At 35.3% G+C, this 26,089-nt stretch overlaps 1 protein-coding gene across 1 annotated transcript in view; it reads right to left on the reverse strand.

Moving 5' to 3' along the window:
- The window catches only part of LOC149807279 (uncharacterized), a 266,051-nt gene that overhangs the window by 168,179 nt on the left and 71,783 nt on the right, over positions 1-26,089 (reverse strand). The window contains exons 18-25 of the mRNA XM_089953277.1: positions 24,005-24,034; positions 20,371-20,400; positions 17,260-17,289; positions 15,741-15,770; positions 14,508-14,537; positions 11,089-11,118; positions 6,703-6,888; positions 2,612-2,641 (exon numbers count right to left, since the gene is read on the reverse strand). Coding sequence (XP_089809403.1) covers positions 2,612-2,641; positions 6,703-6,888; positions 11,089-11,118; positions 14,508-14,537; positions 15,741-15,770; positions 17,260-17,289; positions 20,371-20,400; positions 24,005-24,034 — 396 coding nt within the window. The remainder of the gene's footprint in view (positions 1-2,611; positions 2,642-6,702; positions 6,889-11,088; positions 11,119-14,507; positions 14,538-15,740; positions 15,771-17,259; positions 17,290-20,370; positions 20,401-24,004; positions 24,035-26,089) is intronic.

Here is a 26,089-nt window from a genome sequence, read left to right on the forward strand (position 1 = left end):
AGAACCTATGAATGGTGCAGAAGAACTGCCAACCCATTATGAAGTCAATGGATAATTAAAATCAAGTCATCACTAATCCATTGTTTATAAATATTCATTACATCATATGATGACAACTGTAAACATCTTGAAATGATCCAAGGTAAACATCCAAGGTGTACCTATTGAAGGGCAGAAATTATATCACAAAATGGTCCAAGGCGTACCTATTGAAGGACAGAAATTAGATTACAAAATGATAGCATGATCAAACATCAAAATAGTACCAGAAATGCTTGTCAAATAGTATGTATAGCTCAAGCATGACTCCAGAAGGTTGTGATGTGTACTTTCCACATTTAGTATTCAAAGAAAAACAGTGGAGGGTCCATTATTTGTAGATAGGCATAAAATAATCACTGAAATTACAAAATGCAAGCTTCCTACAATTGGTGGCATATTGATGTCAAATCAAAACAAAGTTGATTCCTCAAATCAGCACAAATTTTGGCATCTTTGAACAAGCGCATCTTAAACATTTTGCAAGTCTTGTGGTGAAATACAGCTGTTATTGTTCTCAGTTCATGTTAATAATAATATATTTAGAAAATAAACTGGTTTCTGTTTAATGTTAGCAGGATCACTAAAATCTTGGGTCTAAGTTAGAATAAATGAAATGATTATGGTGATCTTGTGGGCTAATGAATAATAAAAAAAACATTGTGAGCCCCAAGTTATGCAGTCCTAAATTAAACTGAAGGTGGACAATAAAAGCAAGTGAAATTAGCCATTTTGCTCAAATTGGAGCAAGTTACTAACATGTACAAGACTACAGTTAATGCTGGGAAATTCATCTTTTAGATTTTATGTTGAACTAAAATCAATCTTCAAATATTGAAAATGAACTAGCTAATAAAATCTCTAAGAATGATTTCCATTCTCCTGAAGTCTAGTTGGGTTTAAAAGAAAATTGGGCTGATCTGATCTCAAATATGGCCGCCAGTAGCTTCTCGTGGGTCGGTGGTTCTTCCCTGGGTTTTCCAGGGTTCTTCCTCCACCAGTTATACTGGCCGCCATGTATAGCCTATCTTGTGCTGAAAAATGGCGTTAAACCCTAGAACAACAACAACATCAAATATGGCCACCAAGGCAACCATCATGAAAATCTTGTTTTTGATAATGAATTTTCAATAACATGTCCAGTGGTATCTAGCTGGTTCTGAATGAAATTTAACAGCAAATACCACCACAGTAATCATTAATAATTTTATAATCATTACCACCCATCCAGAGTTCATGGTCATATTGACACAAGATTATCAACAAATGAATTCTTGTTGTATCTAATTGGTCCTACATGCAAATGGCGCCAGTCTTGAATCAAAATATGACTACCATATTATGCAATTTTATGATATGTATGATGGTGAAAATTTAAGATCTGTCAATGATCTAAAAACATGTTACAATTTTATTAATTCATTTTCTTTCAGTATTTTCACGATATATCCTATTGGAAAAATTGCAATGGGGGTGGATGGGCTGGGGTCTATTTTTTAGGTATGCAGTAAAATTTCATATTATGCACATATTTACATTGTTACAAATCTCGTTGCTTGAAACTTGTGAGCAACTTCAGTCTTTCCAAAACACCCATTCAAATACACAGATCTACAAATGACTTCATACTCTATATACTCACAACTTAAGACCAACTAGGCATCACAACAGGACTTTAATAAAAATCTTTGGCTGATACAAACATCCATCCAGGAGTAGCACAATAACAAGATTCTTAAGATAGCAGTGGCACCATTTTCATTTTCATTCATTACATTAGTACAACCTTCCTTTAGGATCAACTAAACAAGAAATCTTTCAGGAAAACTCATGATCATCCATTCTGGTGGGATTAGTGACAAAAAGAATTTTGAGATGGTTGCTATGGCACTCATATTGACATCAGATTAGTTGCTTGGTTGTTATGGGTTTAGCACCATACTCCATGGCATGACAACACATGGCATCAAGTATATATGGTTGAGGAAGATCCTGGAAAATCCCAGGAAGAACCACTGACCGATGGGAAGCTACCAACAAGCTCTCTTACACATCTGCATTGACTCACGAAGACAAAGGTTAAAAATAGGAGTGACCTCCAAAAGCAAAGCTCCTAAGACCATTTTTGGCCACCCAGGGCTCCATATATCAGATTAAGCACCATATTAAGTAAGAATCAACTAGACATCACAAGAGGTCTTTTGAAAACCCAGTGACTTTCTGTATAGGACGTGTAGTGATAACATTCAAATTCTGAAGATTTCTGCCCACTGACACCATATTGGACATTTCAACAAAATTTTAAGTTTGAGCAAACAAGAGATCTGTAATCTTTTAGCGAGAACTATATTGATATGACCATCACTGATGATGGGTAGCAATTATATGATGAATGCATGTCCTGGATTGAGTTTGTGCCATGCTGCAAGGCAAATGGTTTTCATTTCCCATCTGGCTGAATGCCAAATAACAAACATTGGGAAATACAATAAAATGTGTCAAAGTAGCTCTTACAACAGAAAAAGACAGTGATCTAATTAAGAAAACTGAAAACATTTATTTGTATACTTACTGAAGGTGATGGGAGTTGCACTACCAGCAACTGAAATATGAAACCGTTTGTATAAGTTCACTTTTCATATAACTTTGCATCTTGCAAAAAAACCAGTAATAAAGTCAACAACTACACAGCTCACCTCTATGAAGTTTTATCTAGTCTCCAGTAGCTACTGTGAACATTATTGTGCATACAAATTCAGGTCTTCAGTAGCTACTGTGAACATTATTGTGCATACAAATTCTGGTCTCCAGTAGTTACTATGAACGTTATTGTGCATACAAATTCTGGTCTCCAGTAGTTACTATGAACATTATTGTGCATACAAATTCTGGTCTCCAGTAGCTACTATGAACATTATTGTGCATACAAATTCTGGTCTCCATTAGCTACTATGAACATTATTGTGCATACAAATTCTGGTCTTCAGTAGCTACTATGAACATTATTGTGCATAGAAATTCTGGTCTCCAGTACCTACTATAAACATTATTGTGCATACAAATTCTGGTCTCCAGTAGTTACTATGAACATTATTGTGCATACAAATTCTGGTCTCCAGTAGCTACTGTGAACATTACTGTGCATACAAATTCTGGTCTTCAGTAGCTACTATGAACATTATTATGCATACAAATTCTGGTCTTCAATAGCTACTGTGAACATTATTGTGCATACAAATTCTGGTCTTCAGTAGCTACTGTGAACATTATTGTGCATACAAATTCTGGTCTTCAGTAGCTACTGTTAACATTATTGTGCATACAAATTCTGATCTTCAGTAGCTACTATGAATATTATTGTGCATACAAATTCTGGTCTTCAGTAGCTACTGTGAACATTATTGTGCATACAAATTCTGGTCTTCAGTAGCTACTGTGAACATTATTGTGCATACAAATTCAGATTAACATTTTCTGGACAATGAAAGTTTGCTAAACCTGACAGAACATAAATGTTCTAAAACAAAGAAGAATATTCTTTCTATTATGTAAAAGTAGAGGTCCTATAATAATTTGATATAAAGGTCATTTATTTGTTTTTAATTACTGTTCTTAAAATCTGGTCAGAAAAAATATAGAGTAAAAAAAAAGATTCAACTGTGTAAAAGTCGTGTGCTTTGCGGAACATGGGAGTGAGTACCAGTATTAAAAGTACAGTTCATCAGTAAAATCAGGGATCCTGCTGCAAATGTAAAAAAATTTATATGGAACTTGTGCCTCCCCTACATTACAAGTATGTTTGAGAGTTATCTGAGAGTGAGTTATTGATGATTTAGGAGAGAGAAAAGAAGAGAGTGAGATACAAAGTTTATTCTTATGCTCCTATTGTCCCTATGACAACAGGTAATCAGTCATAGAATCTCATGCACATGACCATTTTGAAAACCCTGTACCATAGCTCAAATCTGCCACTTTAAAAATAAAATCAGTTTCATTTTTTCAACCGAAAAAAACCAGTAGCTTTCATCATTCTATTCACACATTATAACATCTATATTATAAAACTATAAAGAACCAGTCTATTAGGGACCAGAAACCTTACACTGGAGCAAAGATGTGTGGACAAGTAATCAAACTAACAATGTTAACATGTGTGCACAACAAATACAGTTTCACAGGAGTGATTCTGTTGAAAGCCAGACTGATTATCATGAATAAGATTATAAGTGTTCCAACTGTTTAGAAAATAGTCATGTACATGTTTTTCTAATAACTGATAGACAAGGAAGGATAGAGATGGATCTGTAGTTATTTAGGTCATCTTTTATTCCCACTTTATACAATGGTGTAACCTTGGCAGTTTTACATGTTTGTAGAAATTTATTAGACCTAATAATTTCCTTGCAAATGAAAGCTATACACTACAATTGCAGGTGCAGTTACCTTTAGTAGCCTTGGTCCAATCATACAAGTCCTGTAGCTTTACAATCATCCCCATTTTTTAAATATATTTCAACACAAAATTCAGGACCAGTTTCAGGAATTTCAAACTTTATATTGTTTGGTAGTTTTTTAGCACAAAACGTCTCTAGCTTTAACAATTTTTCAGTCATATCGCTACGATGTTTGCAGTGTGGCAGTTTATAGTGATGCCTAGCACTGGGGCATCATGCCGCAGACATGTAGCATGATGTCCCACCCAGTCACATTATCCTGACACCAGGCCAGCTAGTCCCTAACACTAACCTCTTAATGCTGAGTGCCAAGCGAGGCAGCTGTTAGTACCATTTTTTTAAGTCTTTGGTATGACTTGGCCAGGGATCAAACCCATGATGCTCCAACCACTAGGCCACTGGAGTGCTTGATTTACCATTGACTTTATGTGTTAAAAAAATTGCCAAGTGGTCACTTATACCAATCTTTAGAACCATTACTTCCAAAACATACTTTTGTAATGATATAAATATGATCTATTAAGTGTTTTAGAGGAAGATATTAATCTGGTGGGTTCATTTACTGTTTCTCCATACCTAACGAAGAAATAAAATCCATCCAATTCCCATTTAATCGATCACTAAGAAGGTCGCTGTTTATGTCATCTAGAATGTAAAATTAATTCACTTCATTTGAAATTTTATCTATTTGAAGTTCAATAAATATCAGCATTTGGAAGGTTCTTTTTATACTGGAAAATGGAACACAAGAAAAACATGAGATATTTGTATCATACATCAGATTAGTTAAATTTAGCTATATTCATGAAAGCATGGTCAATATTTACTAACTAGGGCAATGAAGCCTACAGTCTAGCTGATGCAGATCAATACACTTCTTGAGGCTGGGTGCCAAAATTTAACCAATGACAATTCTGAATTATAGCTGGCTGAACAAGAAACCGGATCCTCGTCTATTGCCTTGCCTTTGATGACAGTAAGAGAACCAGACAACATTCAAAGATGGGGAGGTGGTCAACAATGTACAAATGGCCATGAAATAGGATATGAAGTGTAGCCAGTTTAGTTCCATCAGTGGACTGATGGAGCTGGAACCTGATCAAATGCATCCACATCGGCATAATGCAGCTAAACTGATATAGTTCATTCAGCTCATCATCAAGATTAGTATTCAATGAACTGTCACATCATTAAAATGTATATAAATTAACCAAATTCAAACATTATCTGCATCTAGCTTAAAGAAAGATTTTTATATTTATACTAAATATATGTTTGTGATATCTGCTTCATCTGTATATAAAATTAACTTTTCCAGAAGTATAGTGCCAACATTGCAGACTGTGTACACAGACCACTTTTTTAGGATATATCTAACAAGAAATTTCGCTTTGTAGGGACCAATGATGTTGATATCACTCACGTGCAAAATAATTCTGCACTAGAAGCTACATTTTGAGAGGCTCACATGAAAATTTACTGAGCTACAGTCTTGGATATAATGCACAATGTTGAGCTGAATGAAGTAAATGAGCATTCTCGTAGCCTTGGCATGCACTATGTTTGTATATTCCAAGTGAATTCTGTGACCCAACTATTGTTTTCATTTGACAGCATCATATTCCTTTTTGAATAGTTCTTTTCCCCTTTGCCATGTTTGGGCATTTTAGCCTCTGGTGCCTTCCATCATTCCAAATACCTCCACATGTCTGAACTGTGAACTGGAAGTAACATTCATGATGTCACAGATGTCACAGAGATGTCACAGATGCAGAAGAGTCTGTTTGGAGACTAGTGAACACAGTAAAAACAAGTTGTTTATCTAACCCAGATTCATGATAGGTAAACAAACTACTCACCCTTATTTTCACTTGGTCTCTAATATTTCTTTTAATGACATTAAGATATAAAATTTCAAAAGATTAAATTTAACTGATGAACTAAATGACTGCCTACACTGGGCAGCCTTCTCATTTTTTTCCCCAGTCCACCAAGAAATTAGCTGCCATACTTTCACCATCCAAGCTGCAAGAAAGATTTTCAAAATATCTAAACTTAAATAAGAAATGTTGAGATGTTAAGCAAAGCCAGGGCAAGTTGACCAAGCAGGCCTCTGAAGTATTTAAGAACATAACACTACAAAAACTAAACTTATCCTTCTCAAGTGTTTTCCCGCTATCCCAACATGAAAAATACTAAAATCACTAACCCAGGCTGCAGTCATCAAAACTGGTACCCCTGGTCACACATCGTTTCTTGGACTGACTGAAGACTTTATCTGCAGGACATTTTTTCTTGATCAGAGTCTGACTGGGGGTGCAGTGATTATAGGACTGGCAGTCATCCGGGTCAGGGAAGGATTCGCCAGGAGTACAGAGAGGTGTGGTCTCAGTGGCTAAAACATTTACATTTTATCAGATTAAAATCAACTGAATCAAAGCCTTTGATTACAATGAAAATAGAGATCTAGCCTAAACTATGCTAATGCAGTGTTTGACAAACACTTTACTGCATGAGAAGACATCATTTTCTAGACAGTGGTAGTATGGTTCTCTCAGATATTCTACTGAAGGAGTCTTGTGAGCCCATGGCATGAATTTGGGTTTGCTCTTCTTGCAAGGTTTAATTAACTCCAGTTGTTTAGCATAAAATAGGTTATGTGTGGCAGAAAGCAAATTTTGGTGGAGGAAGAATAGGCGAGACGTAAGAAGCCACTTGCAAGCTTTCTCAAATACCCATGTTGGTCTAGCCAAGTCTCGACCCAATATGGACACCCAAGATATGTAAATGATTGTTAAAGTCTAGCGCATTTGGAAACTTGGTCACCAGGGACCCCCTCCCAAGGTATCAAGAAAGGATATGTGATGTCCAAGATTACAGAATGAACTAGAACTGCTTATTGAATGCAGATGCTTCACCTGTACCTGAAAATATTTCCTATACACAAAAATTAATAAAGGTATCAAAGACAAAACTGACATATGGACATACAGAATAAGGCAACCCTACACAACTGCTACTACTTCAGATGTTATGGGACATGACACAAGGTTATCTATTAGGCTGATACAGTTATTGAAGAAATAATAGCCTCTTTACTTTACAGCAAATATAATGAAATAGATTTTTGTTATTTATAAATTGGATACTTATTTCCATGTGATCATAAATATCACTATACAAACCTAATAGCATTTTTTTTTTTTGACAAATAGTTATTCTAACCAGTGCAAGTATGCTTTTCTGTGTCATTCTTGTCCTTCACATTTTCATTTTGTTTCATGAAGTCTTCAATTACAAATGTAAGAATAAATTATTTCTGTAACAATCCATTGTTATTGGCAACACATTCTGAATTCTCCAATATCTGATTTGCAATAAATTCAATGTTTCAAACACTTCTTGCAAGTATTTATAAGTTCAAAACACATTTCAACGCAAATTCAGGTGACTGTTTGGGTGAAGATTCCAGCAACATCTGACACAAGTACAGTGAATCACACATTACATGCATTCCATACCTTTCATAGTTCTCTTTGTAAGCACTGTTTGGGTATGGTTGACTTGGGAGATGACCAATGGTCATGCAGTGCTCAAAAGTATTACTAATCCACTAATGTTTGGTCAGGGAATTTACCAATGGATCAATAAAATCCAGCCATCACTAATCTATTGGCGCAATGAATAGCAAGTACCCTATTACAGCCATTTGATTTGGTAACAGTTACCATGCTGTCTCGTGTTGGATATATCACATAAAACGAGTCACCATTCCTTTAAACAGTTAACTGATCTACTTATTCAAGCTACAAACATACTGCACATGAGGTACAATAAATTCTCAAGGCACAAATAAACATGGGTAAACCACTTATCTACTCCATTTTATTGTCACAAGGTGTACTGCAAGCAACAATTTTATTAATGATAAACAGTATGGATTATCAAGTTAATATTAATCAAAAAAGGTCATATTTGCCAAATCAATTAGTAAACTATTATGAATAGTCTCTTAAATAGTTACACCATTATTGATAAATATTCAATACAATGTGTGGAGACAACTATAAAATGTGGAAATATCCAAGGTGTGCAGAAATGAGATGAAAGCATGATCATAAACAGGATCAAGAGATGAGATCAAAACAGTACCAGAAATGCTTGTGAAAGAAACATGTATGACTAAAATGCTGATGTCTACTTTCCACACAGAAAAACATTGGAGGGGTACAGTATTTGTGGATAAGCATAAAATCACTGGAATTACAAAATGCAAACTTACTGCAACAGAAAGTTGGTTCCTCAAATCAAAGCTAACTGAACATCTTAAATGTTTTGCAAGTCTTGTGGTGAAATACAGCTGTTATTGTTACTGATTAGCATCATCTCCAGACAATAGTTAAATTAGAAACTGAATGGTTTCCGTTTGATGTTATGATCAATAAAAACTGATTATTCATATTTGACTGTTTTAACTTTACAATCACATACACAAACTATATGGAGAAAGCTTTTATCCTCGCATAAAGGATTTGATCAGCAGACTGACTTGACCTCACTTGATGGAATGGTGATTGGTTTTAAAAGATTGTCCCATATCTGCAGCAGATTGTAACTGCCCCAGTCCCTGTTAAATGTCGATTTCTGCACACACAGATGTAGAGCAATTCTTTAACCCCATCCTCAAACCAGGCTTGTTCTCAAGCTAACATTTTTACACAGTTCCAAGTTACAGTATGGCCAAGCATGCAATCTTGTTATGGAATTCTCAAGAAAATTGGTGGTGTCTAGCTGGTCCCAAATGAAAATGTCAATCTGACAGCACCACAACAGCAGATATCTTGAAAATAATCATTGTTACTCCTCTAGAATTCATGATCATATTGACAGTTTTTACCAAATGAATTCTTGTCATATCTAATGGTTCCAAAACGCAAATGTGCCAATCTTGCATCAAAATATGGCTATCATGATGGCCATTTTGAAAATCTTATTTCTGCTGTTGGTCATACTGACATGGGATTTTTACCAAGTCATCTAATGGTGTTTGGTTTGTCCTAAATGAAAATGGTACCAATCCTGTATTCAATATGGCCATCACACATAAACCAAATCTTCAGTCAAATAATGCACAAGCAGATTTTAGTCTTTGCAGTTTGTTGTGAATATTCAGTAGAACACAGACCCTGATTGGCTGGTGCATTATGTGATGGTAGATCATGGTCTCTATTGCTTGTAGTTGGAATGTTTATAAGCAAATATACATGGTCTTAGGTGACATCCATTTTGCTGCAAAGGGCGGTCCTCAAAAACTCCTGATAATGGTTTGTTTCTGCAATTCTGTGTTGCCAAAGATCCTGATCCCATTTCAGATCAAAATAGGGTAAACTTCAGATTGTCAATTCAACCATAGTATACAGGCAAATATTATCACCCATCCAACCTGAAAACCCTCCAATTCTCCCTCAACATTCTAGTGAAAAAGCCCAAATGACCAGTAATCATACACTTTGCTACATTTCCCAGAAATTCAAAACCATTTCCTCCTCTCACTTGCTAAATACGACTATTCATCATAGTAGCAACAGCAAAATTTTAACAATACCTGTTGTGGCAGCCATAATGGTTGCACAATCAGCATGAATTTCATTTTGGACCAGCCAGATTTAACAAATAGTCTTTATGAAATGGTATAATGTTGATATAGCCATCCAAAGGAAGAGTACAGATTATATAGTCATGATGACCATCATGGTCACTATACTGAGGGTCAATTTGCATAGTTTTTATTTAGGCCTGACAACACCATAAGAATTTGTCTGATGAAAAACATGTCAAAATGAGTTTCAAAAAAACAGAGCAGCTGTAACAAGATTTTCAAGATGGCCACCACTGTAGCCATATTGGATAGCAGATCAGCACCATCTTAATTCAGGACTAACAAGACAAAGCTCCTGGGCTACAAACCATGCTGAAATGGAGGATTAACATTAAAAAGATTTTAAAGATGGCTTCCAGTGTCCACATTCAATATCAGATGCACACCACGTGATTTCTATTTCGGGCCAATTAGAAATCACTGTTGGATCCTTTATTACCAATTAGACGTTGTAAGAGGTCTTTTAGTAAAAATCACATGCCAGTACAACCACCCATCCAGGTGGAATATTCTCATGAATGCATGATTGCGTTGCCTGCTGTGGCACTCAGATGTCTGATCAGCACTATTTTTATTTGGAATCAAACATACATCACCAGTGACCTGGTGAAAACCCAACTTCAACACAACTGTTAAAAGCTTTAGTGATAACTGGATTTTCAAGGCTTCTGCCATGGACATATCAGCACCATTTTCAGTTAGAACAAACTAGATATCATAAGTCTTTTAGTGAAAACCCAAACTGATATGACCATCCACTGAGGTGGGGTAGCAATAATATGATGAATCCCTGACCTGGATTGAGCTTCCATTTCCCACTGCCTGAATGCCAAAGAACACTTGGGAAAATAACATTAAAATCTGAAAACATAGCCCTCACAACAGGAGTGATCTAAAGAAAATAAGCATTATGAAAACATTCTTCTGTATACTTACTATGTGTAACGAGCGCCACACTATCTGTAGCTGAAATATGAATAAGATTTTTAAAACAAATTTACTTGATTTAACTTCACATCTTGCATTATATGTCCCTGCTTTTTACACAACAAAACAAGATTCCTTTCATGCAACAACCATCGATATTAAAATAAAATTTTTTAAACTGCTTTATTGGTGAATTACTGATGTCATGATTTCATTGCAAGTAATAGTGAAGTTTCTGTTCATCCTTGAGCAAATCCCTGAGAACCCATGCAGTAATTTCAAGTTCACTGCAAACTTTAGAAGTCACACCTCCATAATGAATTACATCTATCAAAGCTTTTAATACACTGGATACTCATTCTGCTATCTTGCTTTGTTATCTTTGATTATATTTGTGAATGACTAGGATAATTCAGGTAGTTGAATTGTTACATGCACAATATTTATAACAGAAATTAGAAAAAGATACAACTTTTTCATTTAACTTAATGCAATCACTCATTTTTGTAACATTTACCATTTACTGATGTTTTACAGTATTTGGTCATTTGCAGAGGATCATAGGCAAAAACATTTGGAAGCAAAAAAGACCCCAGGGCTTGTTTACATCAACAACAAAGGCACAAATGCCATATTTCCAGAAAAGTATTATTGGTTTTTTTCGCACTCAAACGTGTGTTGTTTTGACTGACATCCAAATGGGGGGGGGGGGGCATAATGTGACATTGATCATTTGAGAAAAAAAATCATCTTTTATACAAGGCTAATAAAATTACTAAAAACTCAAAATTTAATTTTGAAAAAGAAATGTTTTCTTTGACGCATTTAACAGTTTCAAAACAAAAGTTCATACACTTAACATTATCCAGCATCAACATCACACACAACAAAAGCAGTTTGGGGTGGAGGTGGGTAGGTTTGAGGTAATACCATTTTTATTCATCTTCATCATGGCACATTTTTTAATCGATGTTCGAATTTTTCCCACGAGATTTTTCTCTTCAGAGAAAATTATTTTCCTACAGCTGCATTGCTGCGAGTGAGGGGCAAACATGCCATGTGTCATTGTCACGCCAAGGATGTTGCACATTCCAGAATGATGTCAACATTGTGTTTGTAGTGTGTACAAAAATAAAATACCCCCCAAAAAGGTCATTGCTGTTCCATCCAGGAGTTTGTAAAATCAGTAAAGTTGGATCTGCATTTTTTTGCAGATGGCTCATTATTTCCTAAATAACATCTGTACTGACACCTGTACTGACATTTAAAAAAAATAAACCATAATTGCAAACTATTTCAAACTACCAAAATAATAGTGTTTTACATATGTAATAAAATCTGACCGAACACTGAAGCTGATAACACTTTCCAACAATCTTTAATACAGAGTGTACAAAGGATCTGACATGGCATCATCCTAGCCATTCTCAGCCATTTAGGTAATGTATGAAATCATGGGTCCTTCTTCTGACACCTCCCTTTTTAAATGACTCCATGATAATAATAATAATAATAATAATAATAATAATAATAATGACCTTATTTAAAGAGGGTAACACAATTAGCTAAAAGCTAATCTACCTTGAGGCCCTCATACAATGGAATTTATTTAAGCTGCATCTCTGAAGCCACTGGATATATTGGAAGCTGTATAAAAATTAAATAAAGGCAATTCAAATGGACTACCTGTGCCACTGGGGGCCCCGAGTGGCTGAGTGGTCTAAAGCGCTCTCCGTTACGGATCACTGCCATCTCACCTCTGTCTGTGTAGGTTCAAGTCTCAGATTCAGCCAATGTGGGTATGTGAGAAAGCTTGCCAGTAGCTTCTCGTGGGTCGGTGGTTCTTTCCGAGGTTTTCCCAGGTTCTTCCTCCACCATTAATACTGGCCACCATGTATAGCCTATCATGTGCTGAAAAATGGCGTTAAACCCAACAACAACAACAACAACAACAACCTGTGCCACTGAAGATTAATCCTACCACTATTGGTTCATCACTACTTTGGAACAATTCTGAAAGCTGGAACCTTCTCAATTCAAATTGAAATACTAAAATACAGCTCCATCTTGAATATAAAACATGCTGAAATTGTGTCACGAGGGCAAACTTTCTTACATATTAACATTCTAAAGAACAAAAATTTTTATTACTGACAACTTAGCAATTGGCCAGACCCTTGTTTCACTCAAGTTCTTAACATTTCTAACTATTTTTGTCAGCAGAGTAGAAAACTGAAGGAATGCAAAATTTCGTTTTTTTTTTTTAATTTAGCACCTGGAACCTTTTTCTTGAAACAAACTCAAGGACATGTGCCGATTAACTCAAAACTGTCTACAAAGAATGACTTCTTCAATGAAAATCAAGATTGTATAAATGTATTTAAAACCCATAAGCTTGATATATTCCATACAAATGTCATCTTTACCAACTAGCATGTGAAATTAATCTGCAAGCCCACATGACCATTAACCTGAAAATGCTACTGGCCCAGTCTATAACCACATGATCCTACATTTCATCCTACAAGACAAAATGTAGACAATTACTCATTGGTAAATTCAGGTAGAAATGAATATCAGCCCATAGAAAGGTTCTTTATACAATGAACTATATAAAAAAAGAACACAAAATGAGATTTTATATTGTACTTCAATCTTTTTTAATTTGATTAAATTCAGCACAACATGGCTACTATTTACTGACAAGGACAATGAAGCTTCCTGTCCTGCTGATCCAGATCGATACACATCTCATCAAGAGGCTGGGCACCATATCTAACCATCGATGACCCGTCTGAATTATAAGGTGGAATAAGAAGCAAAATCCTTTTGCACTGACTAGACCCAACATCCAAAGATGGGGAAGTGGTAAACATAGCTCATTAAAATTATACCTATGGAATGGTGAGTTTCAGAAGTGGATTGATTGCACTGGATGAAATGCATCCACATCAGAATGCAGCTGAACAGACATTGTTTATTTAGCTCAGCATCATTATTTGTATACTATATCCATGTCTGTAAGCTCAGCATCATTATTTGTATACTATATCCATGTCTGTAAGCTCAGCATCATTATTTATATACTATATCCATGTCTGTAAGCTCAGTGAATTTTCCCATCATCTTGAAATGCAGATAAATTTACCCGATGTACACAACAAACATTACATAAACTAGGAAGAGTCTTTGATTGCAGTAACAAGCATCTAGTGAACACAGATTAAAAGTGAGTTATACATCTCATCCAGATTCATAACTGTTAGTCAGAAACTATTACCATTATTTACTTTTCACCTGAAGAAAGGTGGTCAAAATATCTTAAGTAAGAATGTTTAGTCAAGCTGGGGCCAGTTCACCAAGCAGGCCATCCAAGTATTTAAGAACATAACCTTATGTAAACAAAACTAAAGGCTAAGCATACTCACTGTGCCTAATGGGTGGAACACTATCGGTAACTGAAATAACAAATTTTTTGTACAAGTTCACATGGATTTAACATCACATCATGCTAAAGAACCCAGAGCAGAATCAATAATTATATAGATCACCTCTATAAAGTTTTATGCCATTTTGAGTAACTACTGTACACATTATCATGAAAAAAATTAAGACTATTACTTATCTGGACAATGAAATTTTGTTCCAGCTAATGGGGTATACATATTCTAAAACAGCTAATACAACACAAAATGTTCTAAAACAACCAAGAATATTCCTTTCTTATATTTAAAAGTAGATGTCCAGTAAGTTTTTCTAAATGGACAGATTGATGCAAAATTCATCAGTAGTAGCAGCAGCACACTCCCTGCTAATAAATTATGTATGCATATATATATATATATATATATATATATATATATATATATATATATATATATATATATATATATATATATATATATATATATATATAATGATGTGCAATTGGCCAAGACTTTTAAAGTTTCTTCAGGTTCACACCAGTAGCCCCACCCCCACAATGGAATTTAACTAACCCACTGAAAGTGCAGTCAAACTTTAATGATAGTCACATGTAAAGTTGTTTGGAATTTTCCAGCATATGATAGGCTATACATGGCCATTAGTATATCTGGTGAAAGAAGAACCCAGGAAAACCTCATAACCACTAACCTACTGTAAACTAGCAAGCTCTCATGCCAGGATTCAAACCAACCAGAAAAATATTGAGATATGAAGAGGCCATTGCAGATCACTGACACCCAGGGCACCAGACCTAACAACTGTTTTTATTTCAAATCAACTAGACATCAAATGTGGTCTGGTGAGATTAAAATGCCATTATCACTGAAGATGTTGTAGTGGTAAAAAGATTCCTGTAATTGCCACCATATTAGACAAAATATCAGGCTGGGCATAATTTTCAATTAGGACAAAATAGACATCAAATGAAGTCTTTTACTGAAAAACCCCATGTTGATATGAGCATCCACTGAGGAGGGGGAGTGATAATATAAATGCACTGTGCTAAATTATGTTTGTACCTTGTTGCCAGACAAATGGTTTCCATTTCCGGATTTGCTGAACACCAAATAAACATTTGGGAAAACAATTAAAATTTTAAAAAGTGGCTCTACAATAGAAAAAGACTGATCTATTAAAGAAAATTTGTAATATGAAATGTTTCTGAGTATACTCACTTGGTGTAATGGACATCACATCATCATTAACTGAAATATGAAACAAGCTTTTTGTAAAAATTTAACTTCAAATCTCACCAGAAAACTTGAAGTACAATCAATGGTTACATAATCATCTCAAATAACTAATGTAAACATTAATTATCATACAAAACTTTGGGTTAACATTATGCGGACAATGAAATTTTGCTCCAGTGAACAAGGCATACATGTTCTAAAATAAAGAATATTCTTTTCTATTATATAAATGTCGAGGTCTAAAATGGTAAATAATAAAGATACTTTGTTTTTAATTTCTGCATCCAAAAATTATCGTCAACTCAAAGAAGCCAGATTTTACTGTGTGAAAGTTGCAAGCTTTGAGCAACTTGGGAGCGACAACCAGGATTAAAAGCAAAATTCATTCAACAATATTCATCTTGACTACATCAAACCAATTACCTTTTGCACAAATCTGTTGTGTCCATTGAAAATTCAAATACTGATGAATCACTCGTGGACAAAATTATCCAAAATTTATCAGTAAGAGCAGTCCCCCCCAGGCTAAAAATAATCTGCCTTTTCTTATGTATACATGTTTGTATCTTATATATGTGTGTGTGTGTTACACGAAATGCAATTGGCTTGGCCTTTTCGAGTTAATTTATTTCACACACCCACTGAAAATTCATTGAAATGTTAATTATATTGATTTTTCTCTTTAGTTATGGGTTTAATGCCATCTTCCAGCACATAATAGGCTATATATGGCTGCTAGTATATCTTGTGGAGAGTGAAAACAGGAAAACTCCATAAAAAACTGACTCACAGGAGGCTACCAGCAAGCTCTCACATACCCACATTGGCCAAGCCAAAATTCAAACCCATGCAGACAAAAGTGAGATGTCAGTGATCTGCAAAAGCAAGTGCCCCAAATGTTCTGATATGGACAATTTTCATAATGGATCGACTGCACATCACAAGACGTGGTCTGGTGAGAACCCAATCTCATTATGATTGATTATGAGGTGTAGTGGTAAGATTTTGAAGACTTAGGCCATTGACACCACAGTAGGCATCCTTCCTTTTTCCTTCTTCCAAACCCAATATATCCAGTGGCTTCAGAGATGCAGCTTAAATAAATAAATTCCTTTGTATGAGGGCCTCAAGGTAGATTAGTGTTTAGCTAATTGTGTTACCCTCTTTAAATAAGGTCATTATTATTATTATTATTATTATTATTATTATTATTATCACATCAGCACCATTTTCAATCAGGACAAACTTGATGTGGCAAGTTTTTTTAGTGGAAACCCCATCTTGATATGACCAGCCAAAGATGAGGAGTGGCAACAATATGATGAATGCAATGTCCTGGACTGAGTTTGTGCCATGTTGCAAGGTAAATGTTTTCCATTTCCTGACTGCCTGAATGCCAAATAAAATTTGGGAAAGAAATTTTAAAAAGTGGCCAGTACAACAGAAAAAAACCCCCAGTAATTAAAGAAAATTTGTAAAATTAAAACATTTCTATACTCACTGCCTATACTGGACGTTACACTATCAGTAACTGAAATATGAAACAGAACTTTTTGTACAAACTCACTTTGATTTACCTTCACATCTTGCAATAAAACTTTAAATATAATCAATGATTACATAGCTAACTACTTATAAAGTCTTATTTCATCTCCAGTGGCTGCTATAAACAATGCCATGCATATATATATATGCTGAACTGTTTCTGTCCGTACATGTTTCCATGCTGTCCATCAAATTCCGGCATATCAGCCATGAATTTTTTGCTAAGACTGTCAACTTGTGACTTCAAAGTTGTTACCGTAGCTGACAAATTTGTCAATATTTCAAGCTGACAGTCCCACATCACTTGATTGTGGGTTGCTTGTTGTTCAATAAGACTCATCTGGGCAACGCCATTGTTATGCAGATGTCACGTTTTCTGTCACCAATGAACTTGTTGTTGGTAATGGCGTAATTCCCTTATTATAGATGCAGGATTTCTCCCCGATTTTGATACCACTACAGAGTTAGCATTTTAAATAGTTGTTCCCCCTTGGGAATCATTGCTTTTTGTTGAAACCATGATGGAGAAATCTTTGGTCTTATCAGCTAAACACTGCTAGGCTCAATTTTGCAATATTTCTTGCAATAGTCCATGCCACATATTAAATTGACAGGATACCTTTGGCTTTGTCCCAATTCCGTCAATGTGCACAACTGTGCAAAAGATGACACTTAAAAAAAATGACGAAACAATGAAATACGGTACAGTTATGACTGTATCAGGCCTTTAAAATGGTAGAGGAAGTTTCTGCCCCGTGATGATTTAAAATTTGCCTGAAAGCTCAGCTGTAAACTACTGGAATCACAAAAATTTAAAACTCAAGAAAAGCACAAAGTACTGACTCCTTGACACTGGACCATTCACTGATGCATCACGTGAACAATGCCATCTCATGGGATCCCAAGGCACTTACAAGGGAGAAAAAACTGCAAACCAGCCATTGTGTGACAGTCCATTTAACCAGTGGAAATAAGACTTCGTTGTCTTGGCTTATTGGTTCTGAGGCACTTAAGCTTTCCACCAAAACCTTCACTTGCATTTCTTTTGACCTGTAAAATGGCAGGTCTCTGAAAAACATGCAGCAGCACTTGGCCTCAATTATGCTTTGTATGCTATTTTTATATACCTTAGAGAGCAGTGGTCTGAAAAATTCTATTTGCAAAAAGTTACAAATATTTCTCCTAAATAATGGTTTTAATGATCAGAATGTATTTTCAATACTGCATCTCAGGTATTTGTTATGGACACTGGAAATATTCATTAATTCATTCATGTGCTTGTTTGGAAGTTTTATTTGCGACACTAAACTTGTCTACATTATCATCCCTACATTCAAATGAATGAAACAACTTGTGTAGTTCATCCAGTAACTAATCTAATAAGCATCTGCTACATAAACATGTATTCTTTGTTTACAAAGTAGTTCCTAAAAAATATTTTTAGACACGCATGTCATGCAGTATGAAGCAATTCAGTATGGAAAAATAGTGCAAGATGTAAAGGGAGAAAAATATGAGCATATTGCCTTTTGAACACTTCTCATTCAAGATTCAGTAGATGCTAAATCACTTGTAGACAGAATGATTAAAAATTCATCACTAGAAGCAGTCTTTTATGAATAAAACATTAACTTGAGCTATCTTTTCTTGTGTATACATAGGTGGAGATATATATATATATATATATATAGACCTGGCAACGCTAACAATACTGGGTTGATTTTTGTTATTTTTTCCATAAGTTCGAGGTACATCAATTTAAAAGTTCGATATTCAAAACTGATGCAGCATTTGTAAATATTATGTTCAACTGAGAAGTTTTAAATGTACATGTAGACCTTCTTTACCCCTAGTACAGTTCCACAAACCTTTCAATTGCAAACCCTATGACTCACTGCAATATCTCAACTTGACAATTCTTGGAATTTTTGTTAATAGCAATCTCCTGGAAACTCAAATCGACAAGTGATGTCCAATAAAGTGTCACTTCCTGCTTTTATGAACAAGAATATCAAATCCTATTTGCTCTTCTGTACAATTATCAACACTTATGTAATCAAAGGTTCAATCATGCAGGCATCTGACTTACTCCACTAAATCTAATATGAAACCCAGATCAACCTGACACACATGCCAGCAAAATCAAAAGGGTTGGCAGGTCTCTCTCTCTCTCTCTATATATATATCTATATCTATATCTATATCTATATATATATATATATATATATATATATGAGAGAATTGTAGAGTATCTTAGGTTCACACTAGTAGAAACCCAATGAATTTATTTATCAATTTGTTATTAATATTTATTATTATTATGAGGTGGCCGAGTGGTCTAAAGCACGCTCCGTTACAAATCACTGCCATCTCACCTCTGTCTGCATGGGTTCGAGTCTCAGATTTGGCTAATGTGAGTATATAAGAAAGCTTGCCAGTAGCTTCTCGTGGATCAGTGGTTCTTTCCGGGGTTGTCCAGGGTTCTTCCTCCACCATTAATACTGGCCACCTAATAGCCTATTGTGTGCTGAAAAATGGTGTTAAACCGTATAACAACAACTATTATCATGTTTATTATTATTATTATTATTATTTATTACTATTATTGTTGTGGAGGAAGAACACGTGAAAACCCCATTAAAATCCATCTAAAAATAGATACTGGTAACCTCTCACCCACATTAGCTGGGCCAATACTCAACCCACACTGAAAGGTGAGACATCAATGATCTGCAAAGCAAGTGCCTCAGACCCATCAGACAACCAGATGTTGGATCAGAACTATTTTTATTTGGAATCATCTAGAAAAATGAAGTCATCTGGTGAAAACCCAGTGTCAATATGACTATGTATAGGATGTGAAGTTAAGATTTTGAAGACTACCACCATTGGCTAGGCAGTTTCTTACATTCATATCAGTAAATTTGCCACAAATGAATTTATGGCAGCTAATATACCTGATGGAGAAAGAACCAGGAAAAATCCTGGGAATCTACTGGCAAACTCGCACATATACACACAAGACTTGAACCCATGCAAACAAAGGTGAGATAGTATGTACACTTACCAACTATATTGGGCATCACACTATCAGTAACTGAAATATGAAAGAGATTTATTTTACAAAATTAGTTTTGATTTAACTTCATATTTTTCTAGAAAACCAGGAGTATAATCAATAATTACATAGCTCACCTCTCTGCAGTTTTATGTCAATTTGGTTAACTACTATAAACAACATGCATACAAATTAAGACAAGCATCTGGACAATGAAATACATCTAGTCGTTATGTCAACACTAATAACAATAGCAGATCCTCTGATGAAAAAAAGAAAAATTCTAACACTGGAAGAAAGAACATTCATGTGATGTTCAAATATAAATTTTATTCACTTTGTTTGAAAATGTATATCTTTATTATATAAAGTTATTTTTGCAAGAAATGCATGCAATATTTAACAATATTTATAAATGAAGGATATGATACATGTACAGTGAGTATGGGTATTTTTTCCTGATCCATTTTCACACACCTCTTATGAGAGACCACCTGTCTTGAGACCGCTTTTGGTTGGCAGAAGGGGCGGTCTCTCATAACAGGTTTTACAGCAGCCATTTTTCTTCAAATGTATCCAGAACCAATAATTCATATCATGACGTAAGGTAAGTAATCAGATTATCTCCTGTCAATACAGGTCTCCCAATGTCAGGTTTCTGTTACTGAAAGAAATGTTGACTAAAGTACATGTAACACTTAAAGATTAATATTATATCATTATTTATAAAAGCCTATGTTTACAGGAAATGGGCTCAACAATGTTATGATAGAGTTTTGGGCTCCACACATCTGTCAAATTCTTCTGTTTGATGATTACAATTGGACGTAATTGTCAAGATAATAACAGGGTCAGCATAGGCTAAAAATAGATTCTGTGCATTAAACACACACACAGAAATGAACCTTGAACAAATCAAAGTACCAGACAAAGATCTGAAAATCACATGACAATACATTTATTGCTTCCTTTATGAAGACATTTCGTCCACTCAACAAAAGTTTTGTCTGCATAATTAAATCGCATACAGTTAGCAATATCCGAATAAATCATTAACAAACCAACACATCTACAATTAACAGGGTAACTATTTAGAGTAGGAAAACTGACAAAACACAATCAAAATCTTCTCTTTCAAAATTAACTTAGAAAATTTTAAGCTAGGAAGGATACAGGGGACCTTCATGTGGAGGAAGTATGATGCAGACATCGCAGGGCAATGTCACAATGCACCACACAAAGTGAACAGGCTTGCAAAAGAGCGTCAGAAAAACCCACATGAAGCATATGGTCTTTCAAACAAGCATGGGGATTAACATAAAGTTACCCTTTTTAACTTAAGGACTAACCAATTTTGAAACCTTTTGGATCTTTATTGGCAAATGAAAATAAATAAAAAGAGCCTAACCCAAGCCAGGTGAAACAAAATAAAGAAAACATGGACCCTCGCTCAGGTACAGCCTGTCCCACTTGCTATAAAACTAGATTAATGCAAGGAAAGACAATATGACCCCTCATAAAACACTAGGTTTTCTTTTGACAACGACTTAGTACACCGTTCACTTGCCAAAATTCTTAATAAAATTTAAATAAATAATGACTAAACTGGACTTATAAAGTCCAGATATATATGATAAGACAACTGGGATAAATTTGATTTAGTCTTTCTGTCCCTACATACAGACCTTATAGAATACATACAATATAGCAATGAAACATAGCACAGACTGGACATAGGAGATCTATGGCAATGATCACCAAAAATCAAGGGTAGTAAATCTGAGAAGGGAAACAACCCCATTTCAGATGAACAGCCCTTCAGAGAACACTAGGGAACCAAAAACTAATGTTTTGATCTAAATTTTATATTAAATAAAACATGCATACCTTTGGGGGCATCACAAATACATAATTATATTTTTTGGTTGAGATGGTGGGGGGGGCATCTGTCTGGTGCCCCCCCCTCCATTAAATCGCATACAGTTAGCAACAGCTGAATAAATCTTTACCAAACATTAATGTGTCATAAACGGAGATGTATTTTAGAAGAAAGTCGGTTATTCTACTCAACATCAGGTGAGGTGGGGAGGGGGGACTTGCCAAACAATTTTATGTAGAACAGACTTGAATAAACAATAGTGTAACCGATAAGGAGGTTATTCAGCAGCAGTGGGAAAATGAACAAATCGAAAGAATTATGTATGTACCAAGATTTAAATGATGTTTTTGAATGGTTTTGCAAAGTGCATCACAACAATACCCTCTTGCATATCACGCTTATGCCAAGAAAAAGAACTATTAATGTATATTCAGTTGAAATAACTCATTGTTATAACAAGAAGAACTTTTTAATAATTAATGTTACTTTTAAACAAAGATATTAAATGAATATATTAAATGCTTTGAAGTACATGTATGTAGCTTTCTTACTACGTACATTACATATACTTCTCACAAATTTAGTCCCCCTCTGGAAAGGCCACCTGTCTTATAGGGCAACTTTCCCGGTGCAGAAAGGGTAGCCGTATAAGAGAGGGCACCACAGTACATTTATTTTCTTGTACATTAAAAACAAAAATCGTAACAGTTTGAAAAATAACAGGTATAAAGATTATTCAGGGGCTGCACTAGGCCTTGCCAATGCATAAACCAATTTTTTTCCTTGTTGGCAATAAAACAGAATCTGGTGGGGATTTTTTTTAACACTGTTGGCTCTTGAAAACTATCTTGGGTTTTGAGAAGTAATTCAGAGGTGACATGAAAGGAAGCTGCAGACTTTGAGTAAAATGCACTGGAAACTATTGCTACATAAACAAATTCATTTTTCATACTGACAAAGCATCTAAACAGTGCATTGTTATATCAATCTGCTTATGCTGACATCTGGCAGAGTACACGTGTGCTGTGATACACTCCATTAGTCATGCTACCAAAACTAGTTGCAACTGACTAACTTCCCAGTCATTTTTTTTGTTGTAAATGCATCATTTTCTTCAGCCAACTGACTTTGTTATAACATGGTTCAGTCTATAACATGGTCTGGTTCTACAGACCCCAACAATTGGTCCTTTAGTGTTTCTTAGGTTCATACCAGTTGACCCACCCACAAATGAATTTAATGGCAGCTAATACATCTGATGGATAAAGAACTGGGGGAAAACCCCAGGAAGCTACTGGCCAGCTCTCATGCCTGCACTGGCCAAGCTACTAAAAGCCAAGTGGACAGTCATGATGTCAGTGATCTGCAAAGTCAGAACTATTTATATTTGGAATCAACTACACAACCCAGTGGTAATACTATTTTCAGCAAGAAGGTGTAGTGACAATTTCTGCCATGGCCACCATACTGGACATCAGCATCATTTTCAGTCAGGACAAACAAGACATCACAACTCTTCTTAATGAAAACCCCATGTTGGTATGACCATACACTAAGGAGGGGTAGTGATAATATGATGACTGCAATAACCTGGATTGAGCTTGTGCCATGCTGCCAAGTCAAATGGTTTCCATTTCCCAGTCACCTGAATGCCAAATAGCATTGGGAAAAAAAATTAAATTTGAGAAATTGGCCTTTATAAACAGAAAAAGACTGAACTATTAAAGAAAATTTGTGATATGAAACATTTCCAAGTATACTCACAGTCTATAATGGGTGTCACACTATCAGCAACTGAAATATGAAACAATGTTTTGTACAAGTTCACCTGGATTTAACTTCATATCTTGCTAGAAAACCAGCTATAAATAATGATTACATAGCTCAGTCTATAAGTGTTATGTTGTCTCCATTAATATTATATATAAACATTTATCATGCAGAAAAATGCAGACTAACATAATCTGGACAAAGAAATTTTGACAAAGATGACAGGACCTGCACAGCAAGTCCATGATCAAAACACTGAAATGAGTGACTTTGACCCCAGAATCAAAGGGTCAAGAGGACATATTGCAGAATCAATGGTCTTGGTTTTTTTATGATTAATATAAAAGTGCAAGAAATTAATCAAGGAGTCTTTCAAATACAATCAAATGAAAAAGTAACCAAGACTAATGCTTATTTTCAAAGTGACCATGGCCTACCAGGTGAGCATGCATCACAGGATGAATTATCTTGGCTTCCAAATCATTAGTACCCATTATGAGAATCTGTCAAGGCATTTATATCAGCAAATGAAACACTTTTGCCGAAACCTTAATGCAAATTTTCTATTACAGGGTTTGGTTTGGGTTTTGTAGGGTTTAACAGTGTTTCAGTACAGGATAGGCTATACATGTTGGCCTGTAAATTTGGTGGAGGAAGAACCCAGGAAGAACTATTGACCCACAGGCACACTACTGGCATACCCATGTCAGCTGAGTAAAGATGCAGACTCACAGGCAAGATGTGTGAGTGATTAGAAAAGGCAAGCACTTTGGACAGCTTAGCTACCTAGGGACCCTTTCTATTACTGGGACCCTGACCCAAAATAAAGGAGACAAGTAGGCCACAGAAATAAATGGTATAACTTCATAATGAATCCTGACAAGATGAAAATCTATCATGCGTTTTAGGAAATATATGCAAATGAAAAACTTTAACCAAAACCAACTGCTGACAACGACCACAATGCTGCTATGAATGTCATGAAAGTGACTGATATGTCGCCCTTTCCATTAAAGTGGGATCAAAACAACTATGGTAAATACCTGAGTACTAATAGTACAGTGATTATTTTTCAAGTCTGTCTTGATACAGGTTTTTATCTTTGTGCTGAAGACCTAAACAGCTAACAGGATTTCTCTACCATAATGCCATCCACACAATTCAGGTACTTGGAACAATTGGATACTTCAAGGGTCTTCTCACCATATGGTACCAAATACCTGTACTGACTTCTTTATCTATATTGTTTTAGTTTTCCAAAATTTCATATGCATATAACTTGTGAAATTTGTTAGTCCAACACTCACAAAAGCAATCCAGATCCAGTATTGGTTTAATTTTCTTGCTTTCATTTCAAAGACTCTTCAGTAAAACTTCAAAGTGATTAACATCGTTAAAAGTTTTAATTCACAAGTAACATAAGCAAAGTATTACTGGCTACTACATCCCATGGCTGCTGCAAAACATCTGTGCAAGCCAACTGATACAGGTCATGAACATGTAGATCTACATCTCAAGGTTGATCCTATATTATATAATACAATCTGAATGCCAACCTAACAGTTTCATAAAAGTAAAATGCCAAATTTCAAATTATGACTTTAGTGTACAAAAATGTTTCAAAACTCAAGCAATATCTCCAAAGGCAGATGACATTGTTCTGAGTTCAACTTTCAAAAACAAGTATCATGAATGGTACATTATACAGCTGCTCTATGTTGGTAGTGTGAAGAAAACACATTCTGATCAACACTCACCAAGGCACTGGTTGTATTTACCTGGGTCATGGTGACTAACATTTAAGTCATCTCACCCCATATTTGCATTTGCAGAAACATCCCCAATTTGTACTAGTGACCTCGACTTCACCTTTTTTGTCCCAAATAAAAATTTCTTTGTTGCTTCAGGTACAAGGCATCTGAAACATTTGGTCAAGGTATAAAATTTACTGTAGAAAACAATCTGTTTGGACTCACTATGCCCTTTGACCCAACAAAGGTTTTCTCTTTCCTTATCCCAAGTGCAACTCATGATATGCTTTGCCAAACAGTTTACTCGTCATCCACACAGACAAGTGAA

The sequence above is a fragment of the Sinohyriopsis cumingii genome, chromosome 1 (genome assembly GCF_028554795.1).
Source record: "Sinohyriopsis cumingii isolate HCF-2022 chromosome 1, ASM2855479v2, whole genome shotgun sequence".
In the NCBI taxonomy this organism is placed as follows: domain Eukaryota; kingdom Metazoa; phylum Mollusca; class Bivalvia; order Unionida; family Unionidae; genus Sinohyriopsis; species Sinohyriopsis cumingii.